The 19,264-nt window shown below is 37.9% G+C and overlaps 1 protein-coding gene across 1 annotated transcript in view; it reads left to right on the forward strand.

Moving 5' to 3' along the window:
* The window catches only part of MORC1 (MORC family CW-type zinc finger 1), a 157,536-nt gene that overhangs the window by 102,721 nt on the left and 35,551 nt on the right, over positions 1-19,264 (forward strand). Inside the window, exons 18-20 of the mRNA XM_087861296.1 lie at positions 10,460-10,525; positions 11,486-11,731; positions 16,033-16,123. Of these exons, the coding sequence (XP_087717422.1) occupies positions 10,460-10,525; positions 11,486-11,731; positions 16,033-16,123 (403 nt within the window). The remainder of the gene's footprint in view (positions 1-10,459; positions 10,526-11,485; positions 11,732-16,032; positions 16,124-19,264) is intronic.

The raw sequence follows: 19,264 nt of genomic DNA on the forward strand, positions 1-19,264 counted from the left end.
ACTATATTAAAAAAAGTATAGGCCAGCTCCATGATTCATCTTCATCCATCTATTAGTAGAACTGCATCTATCAGTAGAAATATCTGTCTCTAATTAAGAAGGGAAAACTTTTGGAGGAACTGGTAACGTTTTTCATTAAGGTCAACTTCATTTCGTACACTTAACATGGGCCAATTTATTTTAGTTCACTAATTATATGTCATCCCTGTTTCCACAGGAGGTATTTCAATAGATAAAACGGAAATACCCTACTTTAGGTCTTAACACTTTAGAGAAAACTTTCTTTCTAATCTTACTTTATAGTGTTTTGTTTCAGTCTTTCCCCTTTAATTCTGCTGAATCATTAAGTGTGCAAGTATTATCATCTGGGCATTGCACTAACTCCACTTCTTTTAAAGACTTTATTATTTCTTTTAGAGCAGTTTTAGATTCACAACAAAATTGAAGGAAGATACAGAGATCTCCCATACTCCCTGCCCACACCTGCATAGCCTCCTCCGTTATTCGCATCCCTCGCCAGAGTGGTACATTTGCTCTAATTGATGAAACTACTTTGACACATCATAATTACCCAAAGTCCGTAGACCCTTAGGGTCCACTGTTGGTGTGCAATCTATGGGTGTGAACAAAGGTATGATGACATAGATCTATCATTATAGTATCATGCAGAGTGTATTTATTGCCGTAAAAATACTTCCTCTGTGCTCTGTTCATCTTTTTTCCACTCAACCCCTGGCAACCTGTGATCTTTCTACTGTCTCCATAGTTTTGCCTCTTCCAGAATGTTGCATAGTTGGAGTCATACAGTATGTAGACTGCTCAGATTGGTTTCTTTCACTTAGTAATATGCATTAAGGTTCCTCATATCTTGTCATGGCTTCAGAGCTCATTTCTTCCTACCACTGAATAGTATTTCATTGTCTGGTTATGCCAGTTTATCCATTCACCTACCAAAGTAGATCCTTACTTCTAAGGTTGGGCCGTTATAGATAAAGCTGCTATAAACATCCATGCGCAGGATTTTGTGTGGGCATGTATTTTCAACTCATTTGGGTAAATACCAAGAAGGGCTACTGCTGGTTCAAATGGTAAGAGTATGTTTAGCTTTCTGAGAAACTGCCAACCTGTCTTCTAGGGTGGCTGTACCATTTTCTTTCCCACCAGCAGCGAGCGATAGTTCCTGTTGCTGCACATCTTCACCAGCATTTAGTGTTGTCAGTATTTTGGATTTCGATTTGGCCATTCTGACAGATAGGAATGGTATCGTATTATTGCTGTTTGTTTATGATGTCTTATTATTGTTTTAACTTACATTTCCCCGATGACCTGTGATGTGGAGCACATTTTAATATACTTATTTTCCATCTGTGTATCTTCTTTGGTGATGTGTCTGTTTAGATCTTTGGCTTATTTTAAAATCAGATTGATTGTTTTCTTATTGATTGAATTTTAAGAGTTCTTTTTTTTTTTTTGGTATATTTTGGATAACCATCTTTTATCAGATTTTTTTTTTTTTACAAATATTTTCTCCAAGTCTATGGCTTACGTTCTCATTGTCTTGATCCCATTGGTTTTTACGACTTAAAGGTCATCACTCAGATCAGCAACATGCTTCTGAGAGGAAGCTAGATGGGTTGAGGGGTCAATGAAAAGCAAAGACAGTTGGAGCCATGAGCAATAAACTACTTTTAAAGAAATTTTGTACTGAAGGAGAGAAAGATAGGTTTGTAAGTAGAGGGTTAGGTGGTAGGGTTGAGGTGAATTTGTTGTTGGGAGCAGGTGGTTTGACAGTGTTTCTGGGCTAAGAGAAGGGAGCCAGTGAAATTGGAGAAATTTCACAGCAGAGATGAGGCCTGACTGATACAGAAAGATTCCAGCAAAGACAGGAAGGAAGGATTACTAGGACCCAGTAGAGAGTTTAACTCAGGGTAAGAGGAGGAACATTTTTCCCCCTCTGGGATTGTGGGAGAGAAGGTAAGGGGGGGCGGTCATACAAACCTAATAATCTAGTTTTGTTTTTTCAAAAGATGAATCAAAGCCATCAGCTGATGGTGAAAGAGACAAGCTTTGTGTACAGGGCATAATGAAGATTTAAAACAACCTTTGTCAGGGGGTACAGAAGCTAACTAAGGATAAGTAAAAATAAATCCAGGGAGGATGAAAACCATGCCTTTTTTATGGTGTGGGCTCAACAGTTATGCAAGTTTTAGCGGCCTGAAATTTCTGAGCAGACAGGGAAAATGATTTAAGGCTGGGGTTTATCATGATGGCTGTGGCAGAGCAGAGCTGAGGTGATGAATTGTTTTTCTGAGGCAGAATGGGCAAGGAAAGGGAAGCCAAGGGGGGGTGTGATAAATTGAATGAAAAGAGAAGAACTGAAGGAGAACAAAAGTTTCAATAGCTATGAAGAGCATTGATAATCCCGAGAGAATTAGGAGAACTGTAAATTATAAGGAAGTAAAAGGACTTCAGAGCTGGAGAGTGTTTAAGAGATGAAAAGATTGGTGTAAGTTCGCTTAACTTGAGCAATCCCTGGGGTTACAAGGTGAAGGGAAGCATGTGATGAAATTAAGGAGAAAGATGAACAGGACCCAGACAGGTAAAAGAATTGGACCCAGTATTATTAAGGATGTCAGTGAAATTATTCACTGACTGTAGTGAAACTTTCAGGGTATAGAACCATGTGGGGAAATGTAAGTATTCAGTGTGGCTGTCACTGAATGCCTCTACCCCCAGCTACTGCTGTGTTCTTCTAATTACGAGTGAATTTTCCCTTCATCTGGAGGCATTATTCCTGGCATCTGGAGGTCATCTCAGTGTCTGGTATTGGCTTCTATATTGCCTTAAAATATTTCACTTGACCATCATTACTGATGTTTTTCTGTTCAAAATGTAGTTGAGACATTTTAATTTTTGCTGTGTTTCTCTATAATGTCTGATGTTCAGTAGAAACACCGCTCTGAAATTAATACAGAAGAGGAAAGTTTATGGAGTTTATAAATGTTTTTATTTATTCACAATTCTAGGTTAGTAATGTGATTAGTACAGGTCAAAAGTCATTACAATAAAACCATATAGCAAAAGTCTTTATCTTTAAGCCAGTACCAAAAATGATGCAAACCCACATAATTGAACTGTGTCATATGTTGTTAGTAGGGTAGGCTCAATCTGTGTTGCTGTATCAGGAACAAAGCTCATCCCAGGGTGATGCAAGCCTTGGAGGAGAGTATATACTGGCATTAAATATAAAGTGTCTCAAAGATGTGATAATACCCAACAGAAGTGGAGAAGTAGTCCCATTACGCATGCAGAATAGACTTGGGGCAGTGTTTCAACTGTGGGGAATACATGAGCCACAGGCTCTGGGGGCCTCTGTTTATCCTTTCAATCATTAATGTCTTATTGAGTACCTATAACGTGCTAAACATTGTGTGAGGTACTGCAGATAAAAAATGAGTTTGGAGGCTTACAGTCTCTTGAGAGGGACACATGTTAACATATAACTGTAAGTGTGATACATGCCATGATAAAGAGAGGTAAAAGTGTTCTAATAGGAAACTTCTGGTATAAATGTGGCTATACAGACTTAACATTTTCCCATTCTTTTTCTGGAAGTCTTCTAAGGGCAACAAGGGAAACAGACCACAAAAATGTGAACTCAAATTTCAGTCCTACTAGGAGACATATACTAAAATATATACTAAAATAGAGACCCAGGGCCACTCAAAGCTGTCAAGATAATGCAGGAACTCCACAGGAGGCAGGGGAGAAATGCAAGAAACAGAACAGCACATTTAAAGGATTAATACAAATACACTTAGTAAAGAAGCGTACTTCTGGAGATGGAAAAGTGATAGCCACTGTCTGCTCTAGCCAGGAGGCAAGAGGAGCCCTACTGGACCTACTCTCATTCCCAAAAGCGGATGTGGAATGCACATGAAAGTACTTAAACAGTCATATTTGCAGAGCTGTGTCTGTGTGTGTACAGAGAGATGAGAAGAAAAGTTTGGCTTGCAGAGGAAAAAAAAAGAAAACTTGCCTAGAATCCTATCTCCCTTCCGATAGTAAACTCTGACAAAGAGCTAGTCCTGGAAAACCTAACTCTTATATGTTGAAGAAATGAACTAACATAGCAGCTAAAAATGATATCCTACAAAAAGAAAAAAAAAAGATTCCAGTAAAAGATGAGCCTGGTACCATCTAAAGATGTATCATAAAAATAAGATTCCATAAGAAAAGAGAAAAAAATCCAATAAATAACATGACAAGAAGGAACCACATCCATTTCTGATAAAAACTCACATCTAATCAGGAGCAGAAGAACACTGTCTCGAGATAAAGGGCAATCTACAAAAAACTTACAGCTAGAATTGTACTTCTAGTGAGAGACTAAATTCTCTTCTAAGATCAGGAATTAAGCAAGGAGGTTTGCTCTCACGACTCCAATTCAGCATTGTACAGGATGTTCTAGACAGTACAAGAAAGGAAGAAAAAGAATTAAAAGACATTCAGATTGCAAATGAAGAGGTAAATGTTTTGTTTTTAGTTGTGACAGTCTATGTGGGAAATCAGATGGAATCTATAAAAAAGTGACTAAAACTGGTGAAGTGAGCTTAGCAAGGTTGCAGGGATTCAAAATCAGTACGTAAGAATCAACTGTTTCTACGTACTTGCAGCAAACAATTAAAAACTAAAATTAAAAAATAATACTATTTATAATAGCATTAAAATATGTGAAATACTATAGGAAATAGAGTCAGTTAAAAAATAAAAGAATATGTGAAATACTTAGGGACAGATTTAACAAAAAATATGCAAGACCTGTAAACTGGAAACTATAAAACATTGCTGAAAAAATTACATGAGACAAATAAATGGAGATATTTTTCTGTTCAAACCTATGTTCATAGGGCTTGAAGATTCAATATTATTGAGGTGTCATTCTCCCCAACTGGTGTATAGACTTAACCCAGCCTCAATCAAAATTCAAGCAAGATTTTTTTGGTAGAAATTGCCAACATTCTAAAATTCACGTAGAGTGCCAACAGTCGTCAAAATAACATTGAAATAGAACAGTTGGTGGACCGACACTACCTAATGTCAAGACTTATTATAAACCTACAGTAATCAAGACAGTGCGATATTGGTGTAAAATGAGACATAGAGAGCAGTGGAATGGAGAGTCCAGAAATAGACCCACACATATATATTTAGTTGTTTTTCAGTAAAGGGACCCATACATTTCAATGGGAGGGAGAATAACCTTTCAACAAATGTTACCAAGCACTTGGATAGCCATATGTCCCCCAAAATAATGAACCTTGACTCTTACCTCAGTACCGAAATTATCTTGAAATGGGCTATAAGCTTAAATGTAAAAGCTAGAACTATAAACCTTCTGGAATAAAATATACAAAGACATTTTAATGACCTAGGGTTTGGCAAAGATTTCTTAAATATGATACAGAAACACCAGATCTAAAAAAAATTTTTTAACAAAATTGATTTCCTTAAAATTAAAAAACTTTTGCTTTTCAAAGTACACAGTTAAGAAATTGAAAAGGCAAGCCACTGACTGAGAGAAAATATTTATAAAGCAATATCTGACACTAGACTTGTATCTAGAATATGTAAAGAACTTTAAAAACTCAGTAAGAAGACAAACAACATAATTAAAAATAGGCAATTATTTGAACAGACACTTCGCCAAGCAAATACACATATGAACATAAGCATATGTGTACACAAAAACTTGTATGCTTATATTTGTTTTGTTTATAATAGCCAAAAACTGAAAGCCACCTAAATGAACATTAATAAGTGAAGGGACAAATTATGGTCTGTCCAATCAGTGGAATACTACTCATCAATAGAAAAGAATGAACTGGTCAACATAGCAACACAGTTTAATTTCAGAATAATTCTTCCTAGTGAAAGAAACCAGAAAAAAATTTCATACTATATGATTCTACTTTGTAGAAAATTCTAGAAAATGAAGATAATCTATATTGAGAGAAAGATCAGACATTAGGAAAGGGTGTAGAGAGACATTGCAAAGGAGCACAAGGAAATTTTGGGGGATGATCAGTATGTTCATTATCTTGATTATTTTAATAACTTTATACATATGTCAAATCTTATCAAATTGTACGTTTGAGTTATGTGCAGTGAACTCTGTGTTATATCTCAGTACAGCTGGAACTGTAAAAAAAGAAAATGTTGACACAGATCAGAAGGAAATTCTACATACACATTTAGAAACAAGTTTTTACTTAGTAAAAAAAAAGTTATTTTTAATAAGTCCTCAAAGAAGAAATATAAGAACTTAGGAAGAGATGTTGAAACAGCAAGAGACAATGAATATAAAACATGATTTGGTAGAACTCAAGGAAGAAATAGAAAAAATATATCATACAACTGGAAAGAATACAAAGGCAGATTGTCACTCTGATAAACACAATGGGGCTATAGAGCAGGGGTCAGCGGACTATTATCCATTGACCAAATATAGCCCATTACCTATTCATGTATGGCCCTAAAGCTAAAAATGATTTTTACATTATTAGATGATTGAAAAAAGGAGAATATGCAATGGAGACTATATATGGTCTACAAAGTCTAAAATATTTGCTGTCTAACCCTTTACAGAAAAAGTTTGCTATCCCCTGCTATAGAGGATAAATGTGAAAAAGCAAATAAAATGAATAGAAATTAGGAAGGACTTCTTATAATTACAAAGAAAATGATAATAGAAGTAGGAAAAGGAGATTCAGTATTTGCGTAATTGGAATACTGAAAACAAAGTAAGCGAACAACATATTTTTAAAGCTATAAATCAGGAAAACTTTTAATTAAAAACAAACAAGAAATCTTGAAGCTACATATTTGAAACAGTACACTGCATGGTTAGGGTAAACTATCCCAAGAATAGTCAACCATAAGACATGTACTAGAAAAGTTACTCAACTGTACAGAAAAAGATAAAATGTTTTGATGAGTAGGCATAAAGATCAAATCACTTATAGAGACAAAAAAATTCAGATTGGCTTCAAATTTTCTACAGAAAACTTTGCTTGGGTGATAGTGAAGTAAGAACTATAAGACCTTCAAGGAAAAGAAGTATAAACCAAGAATTTTATATTCACCATACCATTCTTCAAATAAAAGCCTACAAACAACCAGTTTTGAAAATAGGAAAAAAACTTAGGAATCCCTTTTAGAGGAAAACAAGATAAAACTTCAGCCAGCCAACAGGTATCTGAAAATTCTACACCAAAAATCTGGAAATAGACATTGACTATATTTAACTCAAGGCTATAGGCTATAACTATAGTTAAGCTATAGGCTTAACCATATGTGACATTAGGTACCAAACTGAATGTAAATTCCCTGGCAACATCGAAATAATTCAACCAAGAAAAAAAGAAGTCAAGGATGAAAGAAGGTGTGAAAGCTAATTTGTTTGCCTCATCTATAAAAAGATCAAGAGGTATCATTGAAACAACTTAAGCATACTTTTTGGTACTGATATAAATATGGAGAAAGAGAATACCAGTAAATATCAGACAGTGGAAGAAAAGAGGGAAGAGAAAATAAATTTTGTCATCATCCAATGTAGGAAACTTATAGATACTGTCTAAAGATGGAAAGAACTAAGAATAAGAGTTGTATAAAATTTTATCATTGTAATGGTAGCTCCTAGGGGGAAAAAAACCTTGCATAATATCAGAAGTACCCACACAAAAGAAAATGGACTGTATCATTAAAAACTTAAGAGAAATTATAAAAACAAAATAAAATACTATGATGACTAATACCAGCCACATATATGGTATCAATAAATGCAAATGGCCTAAATCTTACCTTAATAAAGAACAAGGAACTTCAGGTTGTATCACAAGGCAAAGATTGATCTTGTGCTGTATAGAAGAGTCCCATCTAGAATGGCAGTTCAGAAAGATTGAACATGGGGCGCCTGGATAGTGCAGTCGTTAAAGCGTCTGCCTTCGGCTCAGGGCGTGATCCCGGCGTACCGGGATCGAGTCCCACATCGGGCTCCTCTGCTGTGAGCCTGCTTCTTCGTCTCCCACTCCCCCTGCTGTGTTCCCTCTCTCGCTGGCTGTCTCTCTCTCTGTCAAATAAATAAATAAAATCTTTTTTTTTTTAAAAAAAAAGAAAGATTGAACATGTTATTTCAAGCAAATGTACAAAAATCAAATAGGGGTCCAGCCTAATATTAATTTGGAATTCAAGGGAAAAACCATTAAATGTCCAAGGAAGGGCACTAAATTAAAGTCTTCAGTTTTATAATAAAGAGGTATCCATTACGAATGTCTCATATCAGCTTACATCATGTTGAGTTCCATAAAGCAAAAACCTACAAGTGATACATGGGAAAAGAGTCCATCATGCTAGTAATAGGAAACTTTAATTGGCCCTCAACTTAGGAGTAGCTAAACAATCAATAATATATAATAATAATGTATATATAATATATACTCTCTACTCTCAAAATAGAGAATGTACTTTTTATCACTGCTTTTGTTGAAATATTCACAAGGATGACTGTGTGCTGAGCCACCAAAAGCCTGGTGGAGACAATGTGACAGTGTCTATCAAAATGCATATACTTTTTGATCCAGAAATTGCACTTTTAGAAATTGATTATATATACATACACAAATACAAAATTACCTATTTACAAAATTACCTATTTTACATGTCATTACAAAATACTCTGTAGAGTAAAATATTGAGAAGACCTAAATGTTTATCAGCAGGTCTGGTTAAATAAATTTTTGTACAACAGTACATTAGAATATGATGCATCTGTAAGAGGAAATGAAGACGTTTCTTACGTACTAATAAAGATCTCTAGGCTGTATCCTTAGTGTACAAGCAAGATGCAGACTGCGTGTAAAATATACTACCATTTTTCCCTACCTCAAAAAAGGTGGGGAAAGCTTATTTGTATATGCTCCTGTATGAGATATAAACTGATCTCTGGAAAGATAAACAGAAAAATAACAGCAGTGGAATGTGAACTAGACAAATGAAGAATGGAGTGGTAAGGAGACTTTTAAAAACATACTTTTAAAAATGTGTATTGTTCCATATGAATATATTATCTACATAAACATCTAAAAAGAAACAATGCTATGGGATTATAGAAGATAAAGCAATTAGTCCTCCTTTGGGGGATCAGAGGGAAGGGAACAGAAGCAAGAAAAACAAGATTATAGAAAATAGTTCAATCAAGAAGTGATAAAAACCTTAAAACAATATGGTGACTTGAGGCTAGGGAAAATTTTGAATTTAGAAGAGATGTAAGTGGAGAAATCCACAAGACTTCATCAGTGATTAGGTGGAGAGGGTTGAGGCTGATGATGGATCAAGGATAACCTAGCTTTGGTGTCTTGGTGTTTGGTGACGTCAATTGTCAGGAGAGGGAATGCATCGGGAAGTACTGGTTGAAGGCGGGTGCTGGTATAGAAGCGAATTAATTCAGCTTTGGAAGGGTTGTCTTGAAAGAGACCTGCAGTTTATAGGATGTGCCAAGAGGCATTTGGGTCTGAGAACAGAGGAAAAGGCACCATTTCAAAATCTTTGCCAGCCATCCACATCAGAAAAGTTCTCAGCGGAGAGTGGAACCAACCCTTAATCAGTCGGGACTCCTGATTTTCGGGGTGGCGTACTTACAAGAGGAAAGTAAATTTTATGTCCTAGAGAATCTGGCCACTGAGCTGGTGACCGCACAGGTGTTTGTGGTACATTAAACATGAATAGGAGGTCCAAGCAGACCCCTAAACCAGGCTTACTCCCCAAGGGAAATGAACCTGAGCCTAGCATGCAGGGCCTGTATTACTCTTTATCTTCTCTCGGTGTATTTCATTAACATCTCATCATTTTAACATGACTGTCATCACATCAAAATATTAGCTTGAAAGGTGCTTCTTTTTGAGGGAGAGCAAATGCTTCCTCTCTCTCTAGCTGTGCCTGTGAGCACAAGCAGCATCCAAGTATTAGGCACACCGTTGAGGCCAGTCTACCCTCAAAAGTCCCTTGAAGCTCCGGCCCCGAGCTCTGAACTAGACAGAGCTATTGCTGAAGGTCAGGTTTCATTCCAGATGCTGGAACCTGCAAATGGGGAGCAAAGGGTCTCCAGAGGAAGCAGACGGGCTGTGGAGGCATGTTTGATACAGCAGTTCCTTGAAATTGCTCCTGAGACATCTGTTCTGTAATGCTTTGACAACCATTGCATTCTCTTGTGTTACCTGGTCACCACTCGTTGGAACAGTGTCACAGTATATCTAACCTACAACGGACCCCTTAAAAAATTATCAGTGAGGGTGCGCAATCTTGAAACTCCTTTAAGAAGTGAAGATTATTGAATTATTACAATATTCCAGTTGAAAGTTATTTTTACTTACATTTATCTAATGATTTTTTTCCCATAAAGCCTCAGTTTATACCAACAAGTAGGATCACTGAGTTCACTACTCCCTGCCAAACTTCAGCATCTAAGGTCAGTAAGTAAAGTAGGATTTAGCCATTTGTGTCATGTTTCCCGTATGAAGGGTAAGACTTTATCAAGGGCCAAATGTCACCACGGTTAATGAGGTTCAGAGATTAAAGCACTAACATATTTTTAACTTCCATTATTTTTTTGTCTTATTAGAGTGATACATGTTTATCAGGAAATCTTAGAAAATAAAGTAAATAAGAGATAAATAAGAAAGTTTAAATCACCCATTGTCTTACTGTCTGCAGATAATGACCATTTTAAATATTTTAATGTATTTTCCATATTTTCTATGTTTATGTATGTGTCTATGTATATATGTCATCATATATATAGAAAGAGGCATTGATTCAGTCTATATATATATATATTTGCCTAGAAATATGTTGTCTATGTAATTCCTACATTGTTTCTTGTGTTTCCTATATGTCCTATTACTTTATAGTCCTCAGATGTCTGTTACCTAAAATTTAAATATTAGAATATTTTTGTAGCCTTTAGGGCTTTTCAGTTAGACCAATCACACACGAACGTGTGCGTACCCACACAGAAAACCCTACAATTTTAGTTATTCCTATTTCTGAACAGGCAGATGATAGGGTTGATACCCCCCAGCCGACCTGTAGCTAGATTACTGACATACATGCACCAGGGAACCAAAGGCAAGCAAACCTCTGCTGGGAGGAAGTCAGGAAGCATATTCTCAGTCTGCAGTCTTCTGCCTCCTCAGAATCGGAAGATTTCTTGGCTCAGGCCAGCTCTGCTGAACCAAATTCTGAATGAGCCGTTGCAGTGGTATATATTTGCTAAAGCCTGTTTTCTATACTTCTGCTTTTTAAAGTGTTTTTAAAGTGCTTGTTAGTAATACGTATCGCCTAATGTCATAAGGTTTTGAGAGAAATGATAATTAATTATAAATAAGCTGGCTATCAACTAATGGATACATGTTGTTTGTTATTCCAGAAAAATACGAAAACTCAGAAAGTCAGACTTTGGGGCGATGACTTGAAGCAGGAGTCTCTTACCTCCTTTGAGCCTTCTGTCAGCCACAGAGGCTGGAAGAGAAACACAGAAGGGACAGACCCTGATGTGGAGTATATCGCAGAGGTTAAAATTATGACGAAGTCTCCACAGAAGAAAGCGAAGCCTCAACAGCACAGACGTCCAGCCGCCCTGCGGGAAAACGTCAGCCGAGCCCAGGGGTCCCAGGTGTTTTTCTTTTCTTATCCACAAAATGTATAGACATTCACTTATTCTGGAAATAGCACTGGGCAAAGGTTTTGCTTCATTTTCACGTTTTTAAAGCACTCTAATTATAGCATACGCATTGTCATCTTAGTTTCCAGGACAGGGTCCCAATTTCTATTTTTTCTTCTCTCTTCTCTTTTGGAGGAAAAGTCAGAAGGCTAATATCAGCACATCAGTGCAGTGTGTGATGCTTACCAACTGAAGGGCCCCAAAGAACGCCTGCATGGGAAAAGGATTTAAAATCTGTATTTGAGAGACACATATTCATCTAGGATGAGCCTGTAATCTTGAGGATTCTGTACTCAACGCCTTATAACAAAAATGCTTAGCCAAATTTTACAATAGGTACTTACCCCGGTAGTCAAGGTTCTGGAAAAATGGGATATAATCTTGATAATACAATTAAGTGATAAGACTGATTATAACAAATGTTCTATCCCACAATTTCCAAATGAGTTTGTTTCTTTTTCTTTTTTTTTCTTTTTATTTATTTATTTATTCGACAGAGATAGAGACAGCCAGCGAGAGAGGGAACACAAGCAGGGGGAGTGGGAGAGGAAGAAGCAGGCTCATAGCGGAGGAGCCTGACGTGGGGCTCGATCCCATAACACCGGGATCACGCCCTGAGCCGAAGGCAGACGCTTAACCGCTGTGCCACCCAGGCGCCCCCAAATGAGTTTTTTTCTTTTAAAAGAATCACTGCACTTTCATTCTTACAACATTATTCTTATTTAATTCCTTTTTGAGAACTTGCTCTTGGATTTAGCGTTTAATAATAAGAAACCTACGTTTGAGTGTTCATTCTAACCCTGTGCCAGAGTCAGTGGTAGGTGATGACAAACAATACCTCACCACCATTTAAAATCTTTTGTAAGCTGAAATGCATTGCCTAGTTTATCTGCCTTGTTCATTAAATTTGATTTCTAATGCCTTTGTATTGTTTCTCAAAATTAAATTTACCCTTGAAGGGTAGAGATGAGCCACCAGAGAAAATATTCAAATAAATTGCCATAGGCTCTGAAAGCAGTAAACTAGTTTGATCAGCAAATATCTACTGAACTTTGCCCTGTGTAAAGATACTGTGTTAAGCATTGTGGGAGACATGATATTTTAGGCATGGTTCTTTCAAAAGGAATTATTCTGAACAATGGTTACACTGCAAAAATATCTCACACGTTCTTTTGTGAAATCTTTGGCAAAGGGTGTATGGACTCTTCTAGAAAATCTTTAGTGACAGAAACTTATTACCCCCTAAGGTAGCCTTTCTCATTCCTTTTTTGGGTAGCTCATTCTCTTAAAATATTTCAAGTCCAGTTCCCTGTAATTTTGAAGTTGGGCCCTAAATCTTTCTTCAAGACTATAGAAAAACTATCTATAATCGACAGAATTATTTGCTAGAATTACTTTGAAATATACACATGCGAGTTCATATATTCAAAAGATATTTATTTAACCTTTGCTGTGTCTAAATACTGCATGTATGTAATATAAAAAATAGTTGCATTATTTTCTAGTCATATCTCCTTTAACTCTGATTTCCTTTCATTAACTGGGCAATTTCAAGATTTGGGATTTGTTGGCATATTTTATGAGTAGGTTGTATGCTCTAAAAACATATAAGTGATTGAGAAGTTGAAGTGTGCCTAGGTGTTAAAATAACATATTTTTAGACTTTGACTATAAAGATTCACTTAGTGTGTGTGTGTGTGTGTGTGTAAAATCGTCTGTTATGTGCCACTCAGTATGCTAGCCAGCTACAGGGGATTTAACTGTGAGCAAATCCACATACAGTCCCTACTCACATTAAACTTACATGGAGGCAGACAATCCAATAATTAGACAAATGTAAACTGCTACTTGGCAGCTTTTAATGACTTGGTAGCATGAATACTTATAATAAGGGATTTGACCCTGCCTGGGAGGACTGAATGGGGAAAAGTGATGAAAAATCCTGAAAAAGCAATGACTGAATTTTTAGGATTGAATTCCAATTAAATTGGTAAAAAGAGAGGAAGAGCATTTCCAAACAATGCAGACATATGCTAAAGAAGGGTGCTGGCGAACACAGAGTACCTTAGGAAGACAAGGAAGCTCTATGGAAAGGGGCTTTGGTGTGAGATGTGTAGGAAGTGACCAGAACCATGCAGGTCCAATAAGCTTTGACAAGGGGTTTTGCATTTGTCCTAAAAGCAGTGGGACACCATTGAAGGGAAGTGGTGTGATCAGGTCTCCCTTTAGAAAAGATTGTTGGCTGAGTATGGAAGCCTGTGGTGAATGTGGGCGGAGCAGTCAGGGGGCTATTAACGGTGTCTCCTGGGGAAACACTGGCCACTTGGACTGAGGTGATGACAGCCAAGCAGAGAGGAGTGGGTGCATTTGTTGCTTGTGTATTTGTCTTGAGTAGGAGACACTGACCTGTGTTGGCAATGTATTGGGTATAGAAGGTAAAGCAGAGGGAAATGGCAAGGACTATAGAATTTCTGGCTCTTGCACCTGGTTGGATGGTAGTTCCATTCTTTGAAATAGAGAATCCTAGAAGGTGGGTTGGCCTATGAGGGGAAATCAGTTTTTGTAGTTTGAGACCTCGAAGAGGACATGCCGAGTGAGGAATAAGGGTAAGAAGAGAAGGAAGACTGGACAGGAGCCTGAGGGATTTTACCATCTCATGGCTAGCTGTCATGGTAAGTGTGCCCGGGTGATGGTGAAGGAATGGCCGGGCAGGAAGAGGACAAACCAGGTGCTTGCTTCCTCATTAAAGCCAAGAAGGGGAAAATGTCAGTTCAGGGAGAGTTAGAGAGACTACATTCTATTGAAAGGCTTAAAAAAGTCCATTTACTTAATGACTTAGTGGTAATAGGAATGATCTCAAGAAGAATTTTACTGTTTTTCTTGGAGTGAAGGGGATAGAAGCCAGATTAGAATGGACTGATTAGCAAGTGGAATGTGCAAGACATGGAGATGGGTTGTATGTCAACTCTTGGAAACTCAAGATAATTTCACTGCAGAAGATATTCTATACAAAAATTTAGAATTGGGGCAGATCAGGAGAAGACTCTGGAATTCCCTAACATTTGAAAAATGAATTTAACCAAGTTTTAAACTGCAATTGAAACAACTTTCAATTACTTCAGGATTATTTGCAGTCAATTTCTGATAATCTGTCCAGTAAGCACACTGGGCATTTCCACTACCAGAGGAGGTGCAGGAAGTGTCATTAATTTTAACATTAGCCTAAGTAGATGGAATTAGGAAGGCAGATAGCTCTGCATCAATCTTATAATGTGCTCCAAAAGCTTGATGACAATGGCTCTGGAATTAGCTGATGTTTTAGCTTAAATGTACCACAGTTCAGCTTTATTAACACAGGTAATTAATTGTTCTTCCTAGAGAATTGTTTTTATCACACCCTTGTGTTTCTCAGAAGATTCCACTTGCTTCATTCTAAACATTCCCCCCATCTCCTGAAAGCCGGGCTCCCTGTAAAAATAATATTCTTATTGTTTCCTACAGCTGCAGGTTTTAATTCCTTTTAATTTTCTCTCTGTGTCCTTTGTTAATTCATTCCACTGAACAAACATATGCTAAGCATTTATGCTGGGCCAGGTACCGAGGACTCAGAGATTGACACAGTTCTTGGTCTTGAGAAGCTGAGAGTTCACTGGTAGCCATTCCAATCAAAGGAGACCTTTCCCTGCATTGTACATTTTTCATACCAGCTGTTTCCCATCTTTTCAAGTGTGAGGACATCTTTTAAAAAGATGACGCAGACATCTCACGTAATGCTAGGCATGCCTAGTATCTATTGATTAAGGACCACGTAAGATAAAGCCATCATAGATATTTTGAAACGAATGTGTATCTTATGTCCCCACAGCAACATCTACCTAAATTTTAAGAACAGCGTGTATATCCACGTGAGATGTTATTTATTCAGTGTATGGGCAGTAATTCATGGAGATCATTTGCAAAATACTACCAGCCCTTTGATTCACTACTGAGGCCCATGGTCTGCAGCACTCATTTCACACTTAATTTGCCTTATGATGCTCTTATTTTATTGTTGTGTATTGTTATTTAACTTTTAGAAGTGCCTATCTAAATCATATACTTCTTGAGGGCAAAGATCGGAAATTGAATTTCCTGTTTATCCTACAGAAGTTTGCTTCTGTACAGAACTGAATAGAGGCTGAATAAATGTGGTTTAAGACATCCCAGTGATTGCTGCTAACCCTTGTATATTTTCTGTTAATATCTTGCCATAGGCCTCTTCTTTGGAAATGAATAGGAAGCAGAGTCAAAACCTTGTGCGGGAATGTAAGGCTTTGACGGAAGTTGAAACCAGCAATGACGATTGTCCAGATATAATCCTGGTGAGATAAATGTCATAGGCTAAATGACACCTTGAGATTGATTCACATTCATGAAGATTAGAGAAACTCAAGAAGCATGTCATATTAGTACCTGAAACAGTTAATTGAATAACCTAGTTTTTAGGTGAAGAAACAAGACTCAGAAAAACTGTTACATATCCAAGGCTATGGAAACTAGTGAAAATAGAACTGTGACTTGTATGTCCTGACCCCTAATCTATGATGCTTTTCATCTGAGTTGTCAGGGTGAGAAAGCTTCACTAGTATGCAAATCCATATAAATGATACATATAACTTGAAGGTCATCGTGAAACCTGCCTGCCCAAATCCAAAGCATATGACCCTTTCTGCCATCATAACACAGATCCCCACCAGAAAGTGTAATTCTCAACTGACTTATGTTAGGCCACTGCCAAAAGCCCTAGAGAAGTCTGTTCAAGAAATACAGATGTATTTCTGTTTATTCCCCCTAGATTGTGTATCCCCGATTCTAACTGTGGTATCACTATCAAAGACCTTTGTATCTGACTATCCTGTATATCCCAGCAGACTCGCTTTGCCTCACTGATGCAAAAGTGAAAGAAAGCCTTTGGTATTTAGGAGGAATTGACTCAAGGACTGGCCATGTGAGGAACACTGCGTCTGTGAAGCCATGTTGAAGACATTGTCCATTATGCTGTTTAGTGTTCTTTGCACTGTAGTTTAAAAGTTCATTTAGACATTAGAATTTAATGTCAGGAAAAAATCTATTTGGTGCTTCCTTTTATTAGAATATGAATTGTATTGCTCATTATAGAGAGCTCTTTTTTTACTTTGATCGCCAAGAAGCTTATAGCTAAACTTTAAATAAGAATAACTATAGTCACCTAGACGGTTGCTGTTTGTTGACATGATAATATAAGGGAGAGTATTTAGAAAGGGGCCTGGCCTTGCCTTGGTGGCTCAGTCAGTTAAGTGTCAGACTCTCGATTTGGCTCAGGTCATGATCTCGGGGTGGTGAGATCGAGCCCTGTGTCATGCTCCATGCTGGGTGTGGAGCCTGCTTAAGATCCTTTCTCTCTGTCCCCCTCCCTAGTGCACAAGCACATTCTCTCCCCCACCCCCAGCCGCCTCTCAAAAAAAAGGGGGGGCCTGGTCTCATTATACCTGTCTTTAGGTGAGATATCTCAAAATGCTATTTGGAACTGTGGATTAGGATATGACTTCTGACTTCAGCCTAATTTCTGTGCCTGTCAGCAGAAAATCACTGAAGAAAGTACACAGTATAACAATAATGGAGGTTTTAATTTAAAATTTTTTTCATGATGGAATATTTCAAACATAGTACCATCAACTCCTCTGTGCCCATTTCCCAGCTCCACAGTGACCAACTCATGGCCGGTCTTGTCTCATTCTCATCCACATTCCCTCCCTGCACCCTTACTCCCTGGCATCACATCGCTTCCTCCATAAACCGTCATGGCGTTAAGAGACCATCTGAAGGGATGTTGAAAAGGTCTAGGAGTCATTTGTGAAAGGGAGCAGGAAAAACGTTCATACTGACAAAAAAGAGTAACTAAATCCAGGAAGAAAGGAAACACCGAAGTATTTTTCAAAAGGAAAAGAGTCAAAATTTAATTGGCAACCAGAAAGAACGAGGAGGTACAACTAGTGTTGTAGAGAACATGGTGTCGCTGCACCTGTCAGCTGTACGAGTCAGCACCTGCTTTCCAGAATCCTGTCAGCATGTTTTTCACGTAGCCATCCCTCTGTCACTTCCCTAAGCTTTGCATAGAGCTTTTAGTGAATACTTTTTCATAAATTAAGTATGACATTTATATTAAAATTGTTGTCTTTTTATGTACTATTTCTCAAGTTTTATGTTACTCGTGTGTGTATGGGGGGGTAGGATTTATTTGTGCCCCATTGATCCTAGCAGGAAGTCTGTTCTCAAACTCAGGGTGTCTGATTTATTTAGATAAATATGAATCATCCACAGATGCACATTAATTTCTGTGTTTGGCTGTAGTTGCAGTAATTCCAGTAGGAAATAATTCCTTCTGAGTGTTTGTCTGTACTTTCTTAAACTCAGAAATTAAAAAATGATTCTTCTTAATCCCCGGCCTTCCACCTGGTTCTCTTCTCCCTGTAGTACTTCTGCGTGTGTGTGTGTGTGCATGCGTTTTAATTCTGACTCCGTACCTGTCTCATTTAAAGAAGGAAGGCACTCAGGGCTAACAGTACTGCGAGAGGTTATCACTTAGAGAAGAAGAATTAGCTACTACACAGGACACTTCTCATCCCCTTGCAACCAGGTGGTTTTTATTATTTTGGTGAATTTACTGCGGTCCAGGGCCTTATTTTCAAGTGTAATAGGCTTAGAAATATAGGTTCAGCACATCAAAGAAAGCCCATCTCACAGGGATGATTTTACATTATCCAAACTGATGAGACTGTTGTATAATATCATAATAGCAGTTGGGTCATTTGAAAGATAAATACGGCCTCTGCCCAGTTGGAAGGCACGTGCCGACTTGCACTGTGCATTCTCTCCCTTTGTGCTGATCTGCATGGGCTGGCCAGTTACGGTCTGGCAGTTGCTGGTGAGTTATGTGCCTGAATATTGAAAAGGCTTCCAGCTAAGACAGGCTGCCGTGTCGACCTCCCCCAAAGCAGGACAGTGACGATGTTACCCATGTGACTGACTATACCACTAAAGGGACACTGGCCCAGCACCCAGGCCCTGTTCCACCTGTGCTCCTAGGAGTATAACTTTCTCATGCTATATGGAGAACAAGTCCGTTCTGGTAAGCGCCTTCTTCCCTTTGCTGCGTCTGTCCATCTGCCTTTTGAGCAAATTTTTTTTTTTTTTTTTATGGTAGCATACTTCATTTTTCTCTCTTCCAAGTTCCAGGCACACCTCACTCGGGCTGTCCTACTGACAGTTGTGCAACTTCGCCCGAAATGATGAGAGTATTAGTGGCTTTTCCGATCTCTCTCGATTCTGACCACTGCTGATGACTGCCGCCCTATTATCATTCGTTCTTCCAGAGCATCTTGTCTGCTGCGGCTTAGGGTTACAGCAGTTTGACCTGTTTTCCTAAGTTCCTCCTCCCCTCGCTCCACCTCATTCTTGACTGAATGT

The sequence above is a fragment of the Ursus americanus genome, chromosome 4 (assembly GCF_024610735.1).
Source record: "Ursus americanus isolate L20-20 chromosome 4, mUrsAme1.1.p, whole genome shotgun sequence".
Taxonomy (NCBI): domain Eukaryota; kingdom Metazoa; phylum Chordata; class Mammalia; order Carnivora; family Ursidae; genus Ursus; species Ursus americanus.